This window comes from Numida meleagris, chromosome 3 (genome assembly GCF_002078875.1).
Source record: "Numida meleagris isolate 19003 breed g44 Domestic line chromosome 3, NumMel1.0, whole genome shotgun sequence".
In the NCBI taxonomy this organism is placed as follows: Eukaryota; Metazoa; Chordata; class Aves; order Galliformes; family Numididae; genus Numida; species Numida meleagris.
The window spans coordinates 42,896,321-42,913,386 of NC_034411.1; the positions used below are offsets into that span (position 1 = coordinate 42,896,321).

The 17,066-nt window shown below is 40.2% G+C and overlaps 1 protein-coding gene across 1 annotated transcript in view; it reads left to right on the forward strand.

The window, feature by feature from the left end:
* Nucleotides 373-17,066, forward strand: part of RPS6KA2 (ribosomal protein S6 kinase A2) — a 165,705-nt gene continuing 149,011 nt past the window's right edge. Inside the window, exon 1 of the mRNA XM_021392310.1 lies at nt 373-850. Coding sequence (XP_021247985.1) covers nt 752-850 — 99 coding nt within the window. The 5' untranslated portion in view covers nt 373-751. The remainder of the gene's footprint in view (nt 851-17,066) is intronic.

Below are 17,066 nucleotides of genomic sequence, written 5' to 3' on the forward strand. Positions count from 1 at the left end.
GAGTGTGCTTTCTATTTTCAGAGCTGCGCCAACGTTAGGTATTTTAATGTAGCCCGGTGGGTAATCTATGCTGGTGGGTCATTATAAGCTTTTCGATTTCAGAGTGGGGGAAGCGCCTCTGTGCAAGTCCCCAGAGTGAGAGGAGGCTGAGACCCTCCTGTTCCGACTGCGGGTTCATGGCGTCCTCAGCCCTTTCCCAGGAGAGGCTCTGGTGCGGGAGCTTGTCTCCTCTCACATCTGACCACTGGAGCCCTCAGTAATTATAGCGGCATTGAAATTCTGGGCTAAAAACAGTAGTGTAGCATGTGCCTGTTCCCCATGTGATTCAGAAACCAGGAAATCGAAAGAGTCTGGCTGAGAGGAGGGGAGTGCAAAGCCATAGACACATCTAATATTTATCTCAAACCTGCTACGCCGGGGACTCGGAGCTGTCATCTACTGGAGCTGATTATGCATGCAGCAGCAGCGAAGCCTGATTGGGCGTAGTAGGACCTAAGGCAAGGGGGAGAGGGAGTGGGGAGAGAGTTGGGCTTGCAGCACCGAAATGTAAACAGTGGGAAGGCAGACAGAGCACAACGCCGGTGCGCGCCGAGCTGCACACTTCTCGCCCATTGCCTGCCAGGCTGGATGAGCAGGGGCAGGCACAGCGGGCATCTCCTGCCTGTGGATATCCATCGGGGCTATTGGGATGTGCTAGCTTTCTCCAGTGCTGCAGCTCCGCCGTGCTCCACACCGGAGCTCGGACGGGGCAATGGACATGAACATGAAGAAGTTCACGGTGCGGCGGTTCTTTTCCGTGTATCTCCGCAAGAAGTCTCGGTCGAAGAGCTCGAGCCTAAGTAGATTCGAGGTAAAATTCATGTTAACTTTATGTGCAGCAAAATACCATTAGGTGCTGCTGACAGAGATGTGAGAGAATGCCTGCGTTTGCTGACATGGTAAATAGTTAGAGGTGGTCTGTCCCTAGAGCTGCTGATGCTCACACCTGACGTTCTTTGTTTCAGTGTAATTCAGGGCTTTTCCTCGGGAACGTTCAATACGTTGCATAATATATTTAGTGTGTTGCTAAGGATCCTTTTATCAGCCTGGCACAGGGGGAGGGAGCTGATTCAGGACATCATGAAGTTGTAGGAAATACTTACAGATTCACTTAAATTAGCACAGATGGCACCATGACTTGCAATAGCCTCATATTTTAATTTTCCTCCCCTGCAATCATATCATTCCTTCTCAGTGCTAGATTTCCAAATAAATAAGCAATTTGCTAGTGCCTTGCATATCTGCTGTATGCAAGATAGAGGTTTTCTCGCGTATTTTTCCATAGATTCTGGTGCTTACACAGATTCTTGCATTCGTCTTCTCTTTTCTGCATCCTGGTATTTTTTCATTCTTCAGTAAGAAGTTGTGTTCTTCAGGAGCAGGGGAGCAATGTCAAATTAAGCCCAAAATGGTTCGGCAGCATCAGGAGATAAAAAGCAGTCCATGTCGGAGTTATTGGCGGATAGGAATGTGTGAATGGGGGAGAAGCAGGATTTCTGCCTTCCTTCCTTGCACCATTGTTCTTCAGCCCTATATTTGGAGCTGCGAACAGTCGGCAGGAAGTGAGATCAATCGAATAAATGTCAGTTTTATTTATGTTGTTCACTTTATCATTGCAGATGATCTGCAACCTCTGCATTAAAATAAAGGTGGATGGGGCCTGATTCTCCTCTGGCACACTTTTGTTTTACACTGGTGTACTTCAGCTGACCTCCAAGGAGTTAGTCTGATTTGCACCGGTATTCCCAGGAGGAGGATTAGTCTCATGCTGTGCGAATACATTTTAAAATATGTTACTCCCTTAGTGTCCCTATTTAAAGTGGTAGGTAATTGTCTAGACGTAAAGTTCTTCATGTGTCATTGCTTAAGCAGGACAGGAAAAAAAAAAAAAAAAAGCAGAGTTTGGGGCTGATCTTTTATTCTTAACTCTTTAAAATCAATTTCCTTGAAAAACAATTTTCAAGTAAGACGTACCTAGTTTTGTTTCATTTGTTGAGAAGTCATGCTATATATTTAAAACAAACTAACAAATGAAAGTTGCTATCGGTTGTTCAAGCTTCCTCCTTCCACCAGCCCCTAGGAGACTGAGGAAAGTGGTTATGAACCCCAAATTGCAAAGCCTAGGCTGACATAGATATTCCCTCTAACACACTATAAATTTACCAGGCTTGTGCTCCACCAGAGCCAACAGAAAGTAGATCTGGAGCTGCTGAGTTGCATGAAGGAGCTCTCCTGTGACAGACGAGTGTCTTCGGAGGCTGCTATTGTCAGGGTGTGCTGCTGGGAGGGGAGGGGATTTTGAGACAGCGGAGCCCTACCAGACCTCATAGCTTGTAATTTGACAATGCCTTAGTTTGAGAGAAACAGCTTTTACCATGCTGATTATTTAACTCACTGAATAATTGATATTCAATAAATCAGTATCTATGGTGTTGTTTTTCCTTAGGTGGGTTGTCTTCCTCTGAATTTATTTTCTAATCTTAAATAATTTTTTGAGTAAGTTGCTTCAAGAAGCATGCTGGTATGTATCCTGTTGCACATGTAAGTTCAGAGCATTACATCCACTTCTCCTCTCTCTCCCTTGACTTGGCAGTAATAACCAACTTTATGCAAAGTAACTCAGCATTATAAAGCAACAGGGAATAGGGGTTGTTCCAACCAGGAAATAAAAACGATTCATGAAATCTGTTCTGCTATTTTAAGTGTGAAAATCATCAGAGACATTCCTGCTTAGAGGGGAAAAACAAAACATGAACATCAAGCCCCCTCTGTGATTCTCATCCCTGAGCACTTCTGAGTTTAAATTTGCAATTGTGGGCTAATCAGTGTTTGACAGCCAAACAGAAAGTGCGAAGAAGCCTATTACTAGGAAGATTTTCAGAAGTCAGAATATTCTTTGCCCTAACAGGTAGATATTTTAAAGAGGCAATAAGAAGGCACAGGTGACTACATCATGGAACGAGTAAAATAAAGGGAAGAAATTTGGAGAGAACATGTGGCATTGCTTTGCTTAGTGTACCTTCGCTAATATACCAGGCGGAAGTTATGTGTTGCTCGATTACATCTGAAATTTGGAACAGGAATGCTGTTTCTCAGTTGTGGAGGATTTTCTTTTCTTTCGGTGCTCTTTTTGAAGGTTGCTGGAAAGGGCTGCAGGCTTTAGGATAAATACTCCTGGATTCAAGCAGCTGAAATTTTAAAAATACCACTGTAAGAGTAGGTTCAAAATAATATCAGTTTTTAAAATCATAAGATTGGTTAATTTTCCTATTATAGTATTCTACATTAAATCCACTTGCAGTGAGCTTCATAACTTAGAGAACGGGGATATACAAGGAGAAAATGACTTGGCAAATCACAGCTTGTAGCTTGACCTTTCCTTAATCATTTCATATGCCAATATAATTGCTATATCTGAAACAGCAAGATCATTGCCCTGAGTAGATGACTAAGTTTCACATAGTCCTGTGAAAGGAGACAGAGCACACCCTGGTGAAGAAGGTATTGTAAGGATTTTTGTTTTACCTTGACTAAAATGTGTGCCATTTTGATTGTTCTGGGAAAACTTGGCTGAAATATGAACTTATTTGGCTACGCTTTCAGATTTCAGTTTGTTATTTTTCAGAATGGCCCTTCATTTATAAGGCATCTAGTGATGTAATTTTATTAAATGCACAGAGCCAAGTTCTACCCTTCTGTGTGCACACAGAGTTCTTATTGAAGTCAGCTGAAAATCCAGTGAAGTCAATGGGAACTGCATGTGTGCATCCGAGAGAAGGGCTTTGTTTATGGCTCTTGCTGAGTGTTGATGAACATGAATGTGAAACCATCAGGCAAAAGTAGGCACAGTGTGGCTCTGTGAAAGACTTTGAGCCCCAGTGGAATGCATCTTAAAACAGTGAGCAATATCCCTTGATTTATAAATTGAAAGTTAACTATGCCATTTGAATAAGATAGAAAAGACTCAAGCATGCAAAGAATTTGATTATATTTATTCCAGTGATGCAGAAGCCTTTCTTCCTTTTTTTATTGTGTTATTACCTTTTTTTTTTTAAGGAAATGCCCAATTAAACATTGCCATTGATGCGTGTTTTTTTTGTTTTTTTTTTTTTGTTTGTTTGTTTGTTTTTTGTTTTTTTTTTTTTTACTTCTGTTTGTGTATTTTTAAAACTTTATTTGTACTCTTTAATGCTTTTAACTCTTGTTTTGTCTCACTGGTAATAGTGAATTGAAATTCTCCTTGGTGTATGTATGGGGCTTAGAAGCCACCAGAGCTTTTCCAAATTAATTCAGATTAATTTTGAACCTTGTGTCTGTTGCCATAGCCACCTGTGAGAGGTGGGACCTCCAGTGGGTGACTGGACTGTGGTCCTTCTTGGGTTCCAAGGCTGTTGCGTAGGGAGCTGACACAAGACTATGAAGTCAGGTAAGGAGTAGTACAGAAGGACCGGCACTGGATTTATAATACTGTTATGAGAGATTTTCAGTTCTTACCATCACTTTGAATGCTGATTTCCCTTAAGTTCAAGCAGCTTTAGGACAGTGTTCAGTAAATGCTGAACTAGATAGCTCCGTTTGCACACTGGGCTGGAACAATGCTTCACTTGCAAGCACTTGTGAACTCCTCTGTGCTTGTCCAGCAATACCGTTCTTTATCAGAAGTGCCTCTTTTATTCTGCCTTCTCTTTTTTGCTGTTATTGATAACCATCTTTCAGTCAAGAGTTAGAAAGAGGCAAGCTAAAGAACAAAGATGAGAATCAGCAGCCCAAGATGAACTCTGCAAGGTGCAAGTCCTGAAGTGGCTTTAGGGCTTTTTTTTCTTGGTAATTATAATCTTTGTGATGTGTGTCCTTGCTACAGAAGTTATCAGTGCTATTGTAGTCTGACTTCCCCCAGCTGCAGGCAAGACTTTTATGAGGAAATGCTGAAATTCTTGTAATCTTGCATTGCCTGGCTAGGGGGAGGGAGAGCAAGGCAGAGGAATGAAAGCATGCAGTCCATCAAATAGGTCACTTGAGGAACCATGAAGTCTAACTTTCAGATTCATTTTTATGACTTGCTGTGTCATTACAGACAGTTAGACCTCTGTTCCCCGTGCTTCTCATTTGTAAGATGGAAATGATGATGATTGTTCAAATTCTTTAACATAGGTCTATCTACTTACACTGGGTAAGTGGTAAGAGAGCACTCATAGGTGTACACGTAATGAAGAAATGGCTCCTCCATTTCCCAAATCCCAGCTTTGTCCCAAATAAACAGTATATTGTATGTCAGGCCTGCTATGTGCTCCTTCCACTAAGTCTCAAATTAACCAAGCTGAGCTGCAGAAAAGGAAGATTAAGCAGGTACATCTGCAGAAAGATCATAGAAAAAAAAATAGTGCTGGGAGGGATCTAAAAAGCCTCATTTTGAACCTTCTCTCCTCCTCAGACAACATCAGCTGTATCTAAACTATTCCACCGAACATGTTTGTCTGATTGCTTCTTAAAGACTTCCCATGGTAAATGCTACATAGCATCCCAAAGAAGCATGCTTTATAATGTTATCCTTACTGTCTGAGAGCTTTTCTGATGTTTAACACAGGTATTACTTACGGTAATTTAAGCCTATGTCATCTTGTCCTACTCATTGCAACTGGGAAACAGACTGTGTTTTTTACTTTGCAGCAGAATTTTTATGCATTTAAATGCTTTTTAGGTCCCCTTTTTCAGTCTTTGCAGTTGGGTGGGAAAAAATGGTTTTCCTCCTTCCTGAAAGTTGACTTGCCCCTCACTACAGGAAAGACATCAAGGCTCTGGAGCCTGTCCAGAAAAGGGCAATGAAACTAGTTAGGAATCTGGAGCAGAAGTCTTTTCAGGAGCAGCTGAGGGAACTGGGATTGTTCAGTCTGGAGCAGAGACGGCTCAGGGGAGACCTTATTGCTCTGTACAATTCCCTGAAAGGAGCTTGTGGTGAGGTGGGGGTTGGCCTCTTCTTCCACATAACTAGTGGGAGGACCAGAGGGAATGGCCTCAAGTTGTGCCAGGGGAGATTCAGGTTGGACGTTAAGAAAATTTTCGGTAAGAGTGATCAGGCATTGGAATGGGCTGCCCAGGGAGGTGGTAGAGTCACTGTCCCTGGAGGTGCTCAGGAAACATTTAGACATTGTACTGGGGGACATAGTGTAGTGGGAAATATTGGTGATAGGTGGATGGTTGGACTTGGATGATCTTGGAGGTCTTTTCCAACCTTGGTGATTCTATGATTCTGTGACTTTCAGCATATGACCCTGTGCCAGTCTAAGCAACATTGTTTGCATACCAAAGAAAGGAAGACCTTCTTCTAATGGCCTCTTTATTTCGAAGGACCGTATCTTGTCAAAGACCAATTCAAACTGTTACTTTATTTTACATTTACACAGCCTAAGAGTCTGCATGGTGTCTTGATCTGATGGTATTTGGCATGCAGTCCAGGACTGATGAACCCTATCCATGGATTCTGATGTCACATCGATTCTGACATGTTGCAAGATTGATTACAGACTCTATTCACACAGCCGAGGTCCATGTTTTTTTGGGCATAGAGCAGGGGTCTGAGTCCATCATGTAACACAAGATGTCTTCATTTGATTGTCAGATGGGTCCTGTCTGATCAGCTGATAGATCATGTGCTTGCATGCCTAATGTGGCTGGTGATAACATAGCGGTATGGTGAGCACGTGTTACGTTCTGACCATGAACACATGATGAAATGAATGAAAAGGAGAGGCCAGCACCTCTCCACCATGTCTTTGTGGCAGGTAATGACTGGAATATGTGGGTGTGGATGTTTAAGAGGACAAGAGCTGAACCTGCTGAACTGGTTGGAAGTAGTGGGTAGCTGAGCCTCTGCTTAGCAGTAATTTGGAGTAACTTGATTTTAAGCAAGTAGAAAAATTGTAATTTTATTTTAGATTTTACCTCACAACATTATGGCCTGTCTGACCCTGTAGCACAAAAAGTCTATTTCAGAGAACTGAGTGCTCCTGTGCCTAGTTTTATTATCAGTTGCATTTGAATCATCCTTTTTCCTGCTAGTCTCAGGAGAAGATTAGTTTTGTGTGTGCTCTTTGTATTTGTGCCCTCGCAGGGAACTGGAAATGTTTCTCAAGTAAAACAGAAATCTGAACAAAAAACCCCTTATGCTTATTTACCAGTTACTCAAGCAGAACTTCTTCTAATCTAAATATTTGCTAGCCAGTTCTTTTTGTTCACAAGACTTGTAGACACCGTTTTGTGATGATTCTGTAAGAGCATTTGCTGTTAAGAATGGCTCAAAGTACTGCAGGGAAGCAGCAGTTAGTACTGTACTCAGGAGTGCGCATGTGATGCCATTAGTTCCTACCCTCTGTGTTTTTGCTTCCTGAAGAACAAAGTTGCAGGAAGTGGAAAAGGACTGAACCATTGAATCCACCTTCTAGCTCCCTGACTGAGGACATATATGGAAGCAAACAGTGCATCTATTCTCGGTCTTTGCAGCCTGCTATCTTTCACATAAAGGGAAGTACTTCCCAAGCTGGTGATTTGGGATGCGAGCTCCCTCTCAAGGGGCATGCATGGTGATTCCATGGTGATGGCATGGCTTTGGAAGACTGAAGGGAACAGTGTGAGGGGGATTAGTTGCTTTTCATGGAGTGTCAACACTTGCAATCAAAAAAATTATAGGATGTCTTGGGCTGGAACAGACCATAAAGACCATCTAGTTCCAACCTCCTGCTGTGGACAGAGCTGCCACCCACCAGACCAGGCTGCACAGGGCCCCATTGCCCCATGCAGCCTGGCCTTGAATGACTTCAGAGGTGGGGCATCCACAGCCTCTCTGGGCAACCTGTGCCAGTTCCTCACCACCCTCTGAGTAAAAAATTTCCTGCTAGCATCCAATCTAATGCCAGAATAAAGTTGTCTGAACTCTTTACCATTGTTTTGTGAACTATTATGCATTTCAGAGTTTGAAGTGTTTCAGTACATGGAACATTACAATTTATCTAGCTTGAGAAAGTGTCTGCTGTGTGTGGATAGTGGTGTAACCTGGGGTCAGAGTTAGGCATGAAAGGACCCCTACTCCTGGCAGACCATGCGGTGGGGCTTGGTAGAATGTGTCCCACAGGCACTGTGGCCTGCTGGGACAGCAGTCTTGTGGCTGCCAATAAGGCAACCAGAGAGGTATTTAACTGCCCTTAACCATTCTTTCTTCTTCTTTGCCATAGTACTGGTACCCTGTCCGTAGAACTAGGTGATGCAGGCTTGTGAACAGCCTGTATTTAATTGGCCTAAATTGTCTGAAAATACTGCCAGCATCAGCATTTTAGCAGAGCTGCTTTCAGTAGAGGATGCAGGAGAGCCTCGAGCCCTCCTCTAGCCAAACACCAGGAGTCCAATGATACTGGAAGTGTAAAGAAGCAGAAGTGCAGAAAACAGATTTTTCCAATGAGGAAGCCTTTTTCAAAGATGACAGTAATATTATCAAGCATTGTGTAGCAGTGTACAGGGCAAGATGGGGAGATATGGGCTAGTACCACGCTTTCAGATTAGAAGTAATAAGAGTGATAATTGGCTAAACACCAGATATCTCATAAAGCCTAAATAAATTAAGGTCGTATAAACTCCATGATGAAGTATGTTTTATCTTGTTGCTACAGGGCCAAAACTGGACCTACGTGTGACTGTGCAAGGCAGTAAATGCTTCTGTTCAAGTGTTGTTCTGCAAAAGTTGAGGGCCGTATAAGGGAGGGGGGCATGAATTAGGTTTTATCTATGAAATCCTCCTTTACCTACTGCTACACAGTAGAGGCTGCCCAGTCCTGTTTGCTCTTAGGAGTACCCAACCTTCAGGTGAGTTTGAGGTACTCTCTTGTGATGTGCAGCTGGATGGTCAGCTCAGAAATGCAGCATGGGGTGTCCTTAAGGACACGTGAGTGCCAGGAGAGCTGTGTGTGCCAGGTGCTATTATGATGTGAATAAAGCATGCTGAGGAGTTGCGAGCAATGATTAGCAGCAAAAGAGAGATTTTTTCAAGTTCCATGTAAGGATGTGAAAGATGTATCATGAACATTCATAGCATACAATTTTACGTCATGCATTTGGTTTTAAAAGTCCTGTAAAACTCAGCAAGTATAAAGTTGGTATGATTAGACATTTTTAAAGGTTTGTATGGAAATTCATTTTAAAACCAGTGGAAATTAATAGGGGCTTTTCTTTAAACTACAAGCAATGAAATAACATGTAAAGCACAATAAACAATATTAGAGACTGGTCTTAAAAGCTATGAAGTAGACCTATTCTGTGCTGAATTTGTGAGTCTTTTCTATCATTGTCAACAAGACAGAGTCTTAGATATCTCCAAATATAAATGACACAAAGATGTTTCCTAAACTCAAAGCTTTATCATATCCATAGCTTGTTTGTTTGTTTGTTTCTCCTTTTTCATTATTGGTATAAAAATAAAAGAATCTTTCCTTTTGAGACAGAAGGAGCTCAGTAATTCTTTCAGCTACCAATACAGCACAGGATTCTGTGTGCAATGTAGAGTAAATGAACAAGGTGGACAGGGTGAGAACTGTGTATTACAGAATGTGCTCTGTGATTGAGCCTTTTTTGGGGTGATAACACTCTGGGGGAAAAAAAAGAGATGTGTTCTTGGCATCTGTCAAGCCTGCCCATCCCAGAAGCTGGCTCTTTGGTCCAACACTTGGACAGAGGAATAACCACACTGGCTGTCAGCTAAGAGACCCAACACACTATATAATTTATATACAAACTAGCAAGAACCAATAGAAGACATGAAAGAAAGCCTCTATAAGATACATAGGTTTATACAAGCAATTTTGCTGAAAAATAAGTAAAATGCCTGGGCTACTATTTGCTTTTCTCAGTCAGGGAGATTTTTCCTTTAGTGGGAGTTTCTGTTGTTTTACTAGTGAGTAACAAAGAAAATCCTGAAACAATTCAACTTTGTCTTCTCTGCTTCCACACTGAGAGCAACTCATGGACAAGTTCTGTCACCCTGACAGATATTTTTGCCTCTAACTTCTGCATCAGCATGTCTCCATGCCTGCCTTTCCTGCACAAGGCAATCTCAGTCTGTGACTAGAAAACACCTGGGACAGTAAGTGAATGTTGCGGTTATGTACATCTTAAAGTCATCTGTCTAAATATCTTAAAACCTGTTCATCTGCTAGTCTGCACAATATCTACTCTAATCCTATATGATTATGCATTGCAATTCTAACTAAACTGTGATCTGAAAACAAGGTTATATATTAGATTATTTCTATGACACAGTTCAAAACCATTTCATGTAACTGAACTTGAATTCTTGACTACTAAATGTGTGCAGATGTTAAATAGTACATGTTACAGAAGTTTTTTTAATAACATCTCATTATGTTGAAAAGACCTGAAGCTCTTCCCTGGCAAGTAAAATTACTGGCTTTTCTTTTGAAATGAACCCCTTAACATTTTGTTAAATCTGTACTACCAAGATACCTAAACCAAGACATTTTCAAAATGTGTGTGATTTTCATATAATGTTAATACCAAAGAATTTGAAAGTGTTGTCATTTTCCAGCCAACATTTTGCAGAGCCTTAATTTGAAAGGCTCTATGCCTCTCTGAAGACAATGCATCTGTCCTTATTTTCCAGAGTCTCATACCCTGAGGAATTACCTTCTCCTCTGAATATGGTAACCAGTGAAATAGTTTCAAGAGGAGAAAGAAAGTATGGTAGTTAATCTTAGCTCTTATTTCTGCATTCTGACAATTTTCCTTGAATTCCTGCTTCCAAAGGTGGGATGCTTAGGCTTAGTCAAGAAGTAGACGGAGTCTGTGCCAATCCACACAGAGAAAGTGCTGTGTTATGTAGAGTTATGAAAGTCCCAGTAGAAGCATGTATCAGATAGTGCCTTTCAGTCTCTGCCTTCTTGCAAAGTTGTCTGGGTTTATGATGCCTGTCAGTTTGAGGTAACATAATTCACTGTCCTGCAAATTCAAATTAAAAAAAAAATACTGTTGTATCATACTATATCGAACAGCAATTCTAGTAAGGATGATGGGCAGCAGAACTTATGTCTGCACAGTATATGGAGATAGTATTTTCTTACCTACTTCCCTCAGTTCCACCAGTGCAATTATAGCAGCACTCAGAGGTAGTCTTTTTTCTTCTCGCTGCTGTCAGTGCCGCTGATGCTACAGCATCCTGCCTTGCACAGCAGAGAAATTCACTGTGTTCACTTTTCTATGAATGACCATGTTCTAAAAAAAAAAAAAAAAAAAATCTGATGGTATTTATTGCCTGAGTGATAGTGTGAAATGAGTTTCTAACAGCACTCTCAACAACAGGTGTGTTATAATCTTGCAAACAAATATATATTTTTTTTCCCGGATGGGAAATGCCTTATGGTGCCTTAGGTTGAACACCATTAACAGTATTGAGGACTGTCACTTCCATCCAAAACATGCACTACCCATAGTCAACTGAAAGGTACTCATTTTATTCCAACTGACTTTTTGAAAATATTCTCTCAAAGTATCAGGATAAAGTTGACAGGCCAGTTTACTTTAGACAATTGATATCCTTCTATTAAAGGGTGTAAATATATTTAGAAAAATCACAAAAATGATGCCAGCTACCTGTTCTTCCCCTGCTTGGCTTAAGCGTTTTCTCATTCTGTAACAGGCTTATAAAAGAAGCCATGATAATCATTTGATTTATACTTGCATTTAAAGAAATGTTATAACAGGCAGACGCTTGTAATGCTATGGCAAGAGTTGTTCTTGGACAGCTTTCTTTTTATGGAAGTTTTTTTTCCCTAGGGTTGTAAGGAAGGTCTTAAGTTTTGGATTCAGTATCTCCATTTCTCTCGTAATGTATGTTCAAATGAGTGGATTAAAAATGTAATCTTTTCTAATACAGAAAATCTCGGGCATTTCCAAAACAGCTTTTTTGAAGAGCTTTATTTATAGAAAACAGGTCGTTCTTTTGATTCCTCTCTTTACCATTTGGTTTTTATTTATCTGTTTAGATTTTTCCTTTGCATCTTCTTTAGTGCATATTCATTTCTCCCTATTGTTTTCAACATGCACAAACATTGGCGATTATAATCCATCTCTAGGGAACTGCGGGCATGCAAAACACTTAATATACTGTACATGCTACAGCCAAGAGAAAGCTTGCCCTTTTCCCCTTTTTAAATCCTTTTGCTAGTGTGACATTTGTGGGACTGAGACAGAAAGATACTCCGTGGAGTGCTAAAATAGTCTGCAAGCATTCCTTTATCTTTCTGGTGACCAGAGAGTTGTCACTGCCTGGGTCTATGTATCATCGCTTCAGGAAGGCGTATCAACTCCCCATTTTCCAGTTACTGAGGAGGAGAAATTAAGGCATTCTGCCTTCCTGTTATATGATTCTTTCCTCTTGTCTTGAGGCTTTGCTTCCCTGTTGTAAAAAAATGTTGAGGATTTGAACATGCTTTGCACTGATGTGTAGACTCCCATGATTGGACTATGGAAATGCAGAGTCCCATACATGGAATATATACCCTAAACTGTGGGCTCCTGGTATTGCTGAACTCTCATTTTGCCTTCTCAGATGTTTCCTTTGTAAGGTAACTGTTTCATATTTTCCCTTCTTCCAGTCATTCATCTGATTCAGCTTTTTTAATTTATGCTTTAGAATCAGACAATGGGAGTCATGTATTTTTACTTTTCTTGCACTGACTCTGTTTTGGTACTTTCCACACTCAATTTACTGAGGTAACTTGAGGGTCATCAGTGAAAACAAAGCTTTGTGCTGGGAAGTGCTGAATCAGAGGACACACTCAGCTGAGTCTGGACAATGGCCAGACAGCTCTAAAGCAAATCCCAAATATAGTGCTTACCACATACCTCAGACGTCCCTCTCATATGTGTAGCCTTAACCTATTTCTCTTCAAATAACTGACTTTCCATAGCCAAAGCTCCTAGTGAGCCCACTTACAACACGGGCTCTGAATGTATTGGTGAGGGTTTCATACCTATGACTTAACTCAGTTTCTAACTGAGCACGAACGTCTGTCTGGGATTTTAGCTCTATACAGTACAATTTTCACAGCACCGTACTTCGTTTTTAAAGCACTTTCACTATGGCATCTACAGTAGCTATCCATGTTACCATTTTGCTTTTAATGCCGACCTTTTCTTCCTCTGGTATTCACCCTCTAGATTTTCTTTTGAACTTTGAATGAGAAACCTCAAAGTGAAAATCAGCTGCCAGCTTTGCTTGGTAGTCATTTTCAGATGCATGAATTCATGCAGGGCCTGATGGCTTTGCACGGTTTCTGCACAGTCATTGTCATTCATCTCAGCTGGAAGGCTGAAATGGTTTTGTGATTTTTGGCTATTGGTATTTCACAAGCTTGTTGTTCATCTTGGGAATTTCATTACAGATTTTGAGGTAGCCTGCATTAGCTTAAGTAATTATGATTTAAAAAACAAAACAACAACACAAACTTCTTCTATTTATAGTATAGTATCCTGGTGACTAAGGGCTACTACTCCTTTTAAATTTGATCTGTTGTGAAGCCTAAGCTTCTCACAGTGCACACCTACACAATGCAAAGCAAAATGGAAAGAAAATTCAAATTGCTGGTTTCATTTGTTTGTTTTTCTTGGAATCAGATCTGAATAGGATGAAAACTTGTATTACTTTCATTGTGACACTTAACATGTTACCAGAGCAGTGGTGATACTGATACAGCAGTATTAATTTCTCCTTGACAACACCAGAGGTGTAACAGAATGCATGGGCAGCCTACCATCATTGTAAATACTCTTCAGCTCTAGTGTATCTGTATAACAAAATAAATACTTCCTTCTAGCTTTGTACTTTAAGTGGGTTGAAAATTTTAACCAACTTCAGTGCTAGCACAATGCTGGTATCCTCATAGCTGGATGCGTATAGGGGAGCCATCCACTGACTGAGACTGGGAAACTGGCAAGCTAATTCTCATTGAGTTGTATGTTGCTTAACACATCTGCATCTGAAATCATAATGTTCTCTACATATAGCTTCTATGTTGAGATTGTTAAATCTGGAATCTGCCTACTTCTCAGTGTAATTCTAACTGTTGCCTAACATCTACTGTTTTGTTCTTACCTTCTAAGCTGAATATTCTTCAAGGCATAGGAGAAAGGAAGGGTAAAATTGTAGGTGGTGGGTACTTTGCCGTTTGTGTGCAACAATTCTGTATTCATGAAAAGGTTTTGTCTATCTTTTTTCATTAAGTACAGAGTAAGTAAGTGGATTTAGAGCTGCTGAAGGTACACAAAAAGAGGCCAGTTCTTCTGTATGCACACTGAAATGTCAGATACTTGTATTGTTTCTCATTTACTTTTCTGAAACAGTGATCTGTCCAAATGCTGTCTGTAGGTTATCTGAAGGGAATTGCCTGTGTGTGAGCACAGGAAATTACTGAAAATCTGAATTGTTGATTTAGATCCATTTTTAGCCTAGTGTTCTAAAGAAAAGAAACTTTATACAATTTTTTTTGTCCTTTCCACCCTATTGTCTATTTGCTTTTGAACCATTGTCATGTTTAACAGATGTAGACAGAAGAATAGTGTTACTAAGGACACAGTGTTCAAATAAGATTCATGAAAATAGGAGATTAGACAAGTAGATCCTGCTAGTTCCATGAAATGAAAGAGTAGGAGGTTGTAAGAGTTTGGTCACTGAAGAAGCCAAATGGAAGGGAAGATGGCAGGAGAGAAGAAGAGAATGTTATAAGAAACTGGGCTTCCTCATTACACTGTTTACAAATAGTTTCTCTGCTTCAAGGCCAGGAAGCAAGCTAGGATTCTCTGTGAGGAGTGTGTTTGGATTTGCTGCAGAAACAAGTGGACTAGTCTATTTACCTGTATAAATATTTGGGCATAGAAATACTCATATCATAAAATTACTTGTCGTAGTAGTTTGGTCTTTTAGTAATGTTCTATAATGCAAAATAAGCAGGCTCTTTTGTTTTAGCAGTTCCCACTTCTAATTGTCGAGGTAGAAGAAGTAATGAGCAGCAGTATTTTGTCAAGGTTATTGAGATGTTTTGAGATAAGCAGTGTGCAATATTGTGTGATGCTGGTCATTTTTCTCTGGAATCCAGGGATCATCTTTGTCTTGAAGTATTGAAGTTGCTTGTTTAGAGCCGCTTATAGTATGGTACAATGAGGGGGGAAAAAAGAGACATCTTAATAACAATTAATGGAGAACAGAATTTACAGAACTTAATGTCAAATGACTGGTTTATCAGTAGAATAATTATAACAATTCTATAGATGTAAATAGAAGCATAGGCTGCTAAGGTAAGAATATATTGGGAAAAAAACATAATACATTTGCTCACTAGCTTTTAGAATATTTATTACAGAATTATAATTGAACGCGAGCGTTTGCTTGAAACATCCTGTCTTGCTAGCTGATGATGACATGAATAATTCATTTATCTGGATAAAAGTGGATATTTAGACTGTCTAGTAAGTGAGGCAGGAATCTCTGAAGCAAGCAAGCCTGGAAAGAATATTGTTTTTTACTTGTTCTGACTTTGCTGTAATTATTACATTGTGTTATTTCAAACTTCTGTTGGACAGGACTGTACTTACACACGACCAGGTTGCTTAGATAGTTTGATGTCTCACATTTACATGCTAAATAGTCACATGGGTCAATATAGAGAATTCTGACATTTTCTGGTAGTTGCAGGATGTGTCAAGAGCAAGGCGAGATTTCTGCATGGTTATACTGTAGAATTTCTAAATTTTTTAGTCAAGCCCTGACTGTATAACTGTGTCCCACAACCTGTAATTAAAACTGACCTCTTTTGTACAGCCTCCTCACACTTTGCCTCTGAATTATGGATGAGACATTTATGCATACAGGAGAGACAGAAGCTTATGTGGGCTTGTTCAGCAAAAGTTTTACACTAACCAACAGGCATATCTTGTCAGACACTATTCTGTAATTTGCAATAAGGAATATGTAAACAAATAATGCCTAGAGCTACTTTTACTCCTTTTTAGGACAATTTTTGAGTATTCATATTATTTAACACATATAAGGAATACCTTGTACTTACAGCCACGTTTTGTGCGTGTGTATGTAGAAATTTATATGAATTATGCATATAACAATGTGAATTCATATAGCAATGCAGTTTTTCTGGAAAACGCGGCTAAGAGGATTAGAGTTTGATCTCATAATACCATACACAACCTCTTATTGACTCAGAGCGGAGGTTTGTTTAGTTCTGCTTGACACCAAACAGATTAGTAGCTCATGTTTTTGCTACTGACATTCCTTTCGGACTGAAAATTACTGCAAAGTTCGCTTCTCTTTTTAATTCATGGAAATATCTCCTCAAAAATAGTGCTGTATAACTTATTTTTAAAATAGTTTCTCTCTTTCAGGATCAGCACTCCTCTTAAAGTAATTTTCAGGGCATGACTGAACAATTTCTGACCTTGTTCCTTCCCTTTTGTTCTTAAGATCCAGCTATATTTCTAGATCATCTCCTGTCCCCACAGGTGTAGGCTTTTCCCTTTTGGTTTTTAAGAGGCTCTTCCGGCCCTTGAAAATTGCTGCTGATGCAGTCATCTTTTTGCTGGTTGCTTCAGATGCATCTTCTGTTCTACTGTACCTTGTAGGAATAAAGGCCAGCTGAAGCCCATCCTGTATGCTAAACGACTTCCCTCCATGTGTTTAAATGTCATATAAACAGCCATTCCTGCCTCTTACTGAAGCAAACAAACTCAGAAGAGCATGTCATGGTGCAAGTGCAGTTTCCCAGAAATTTCTGTGATCATTCTGTTGCCATCATTTCCAGTCTGCAGCCATTCCCGTTGTCCTCTCTTCTGGTGTCATGCCAAAGTCTGTAGAACCCCTTGGGCAGGTTAGATCTGTTAGTCATTGAGAACAGAACCTCATTCATACTTTAGTCCTAGCTACTGGGAGATGTTATCACCATTGCACAGCCGTTTTCTGATCC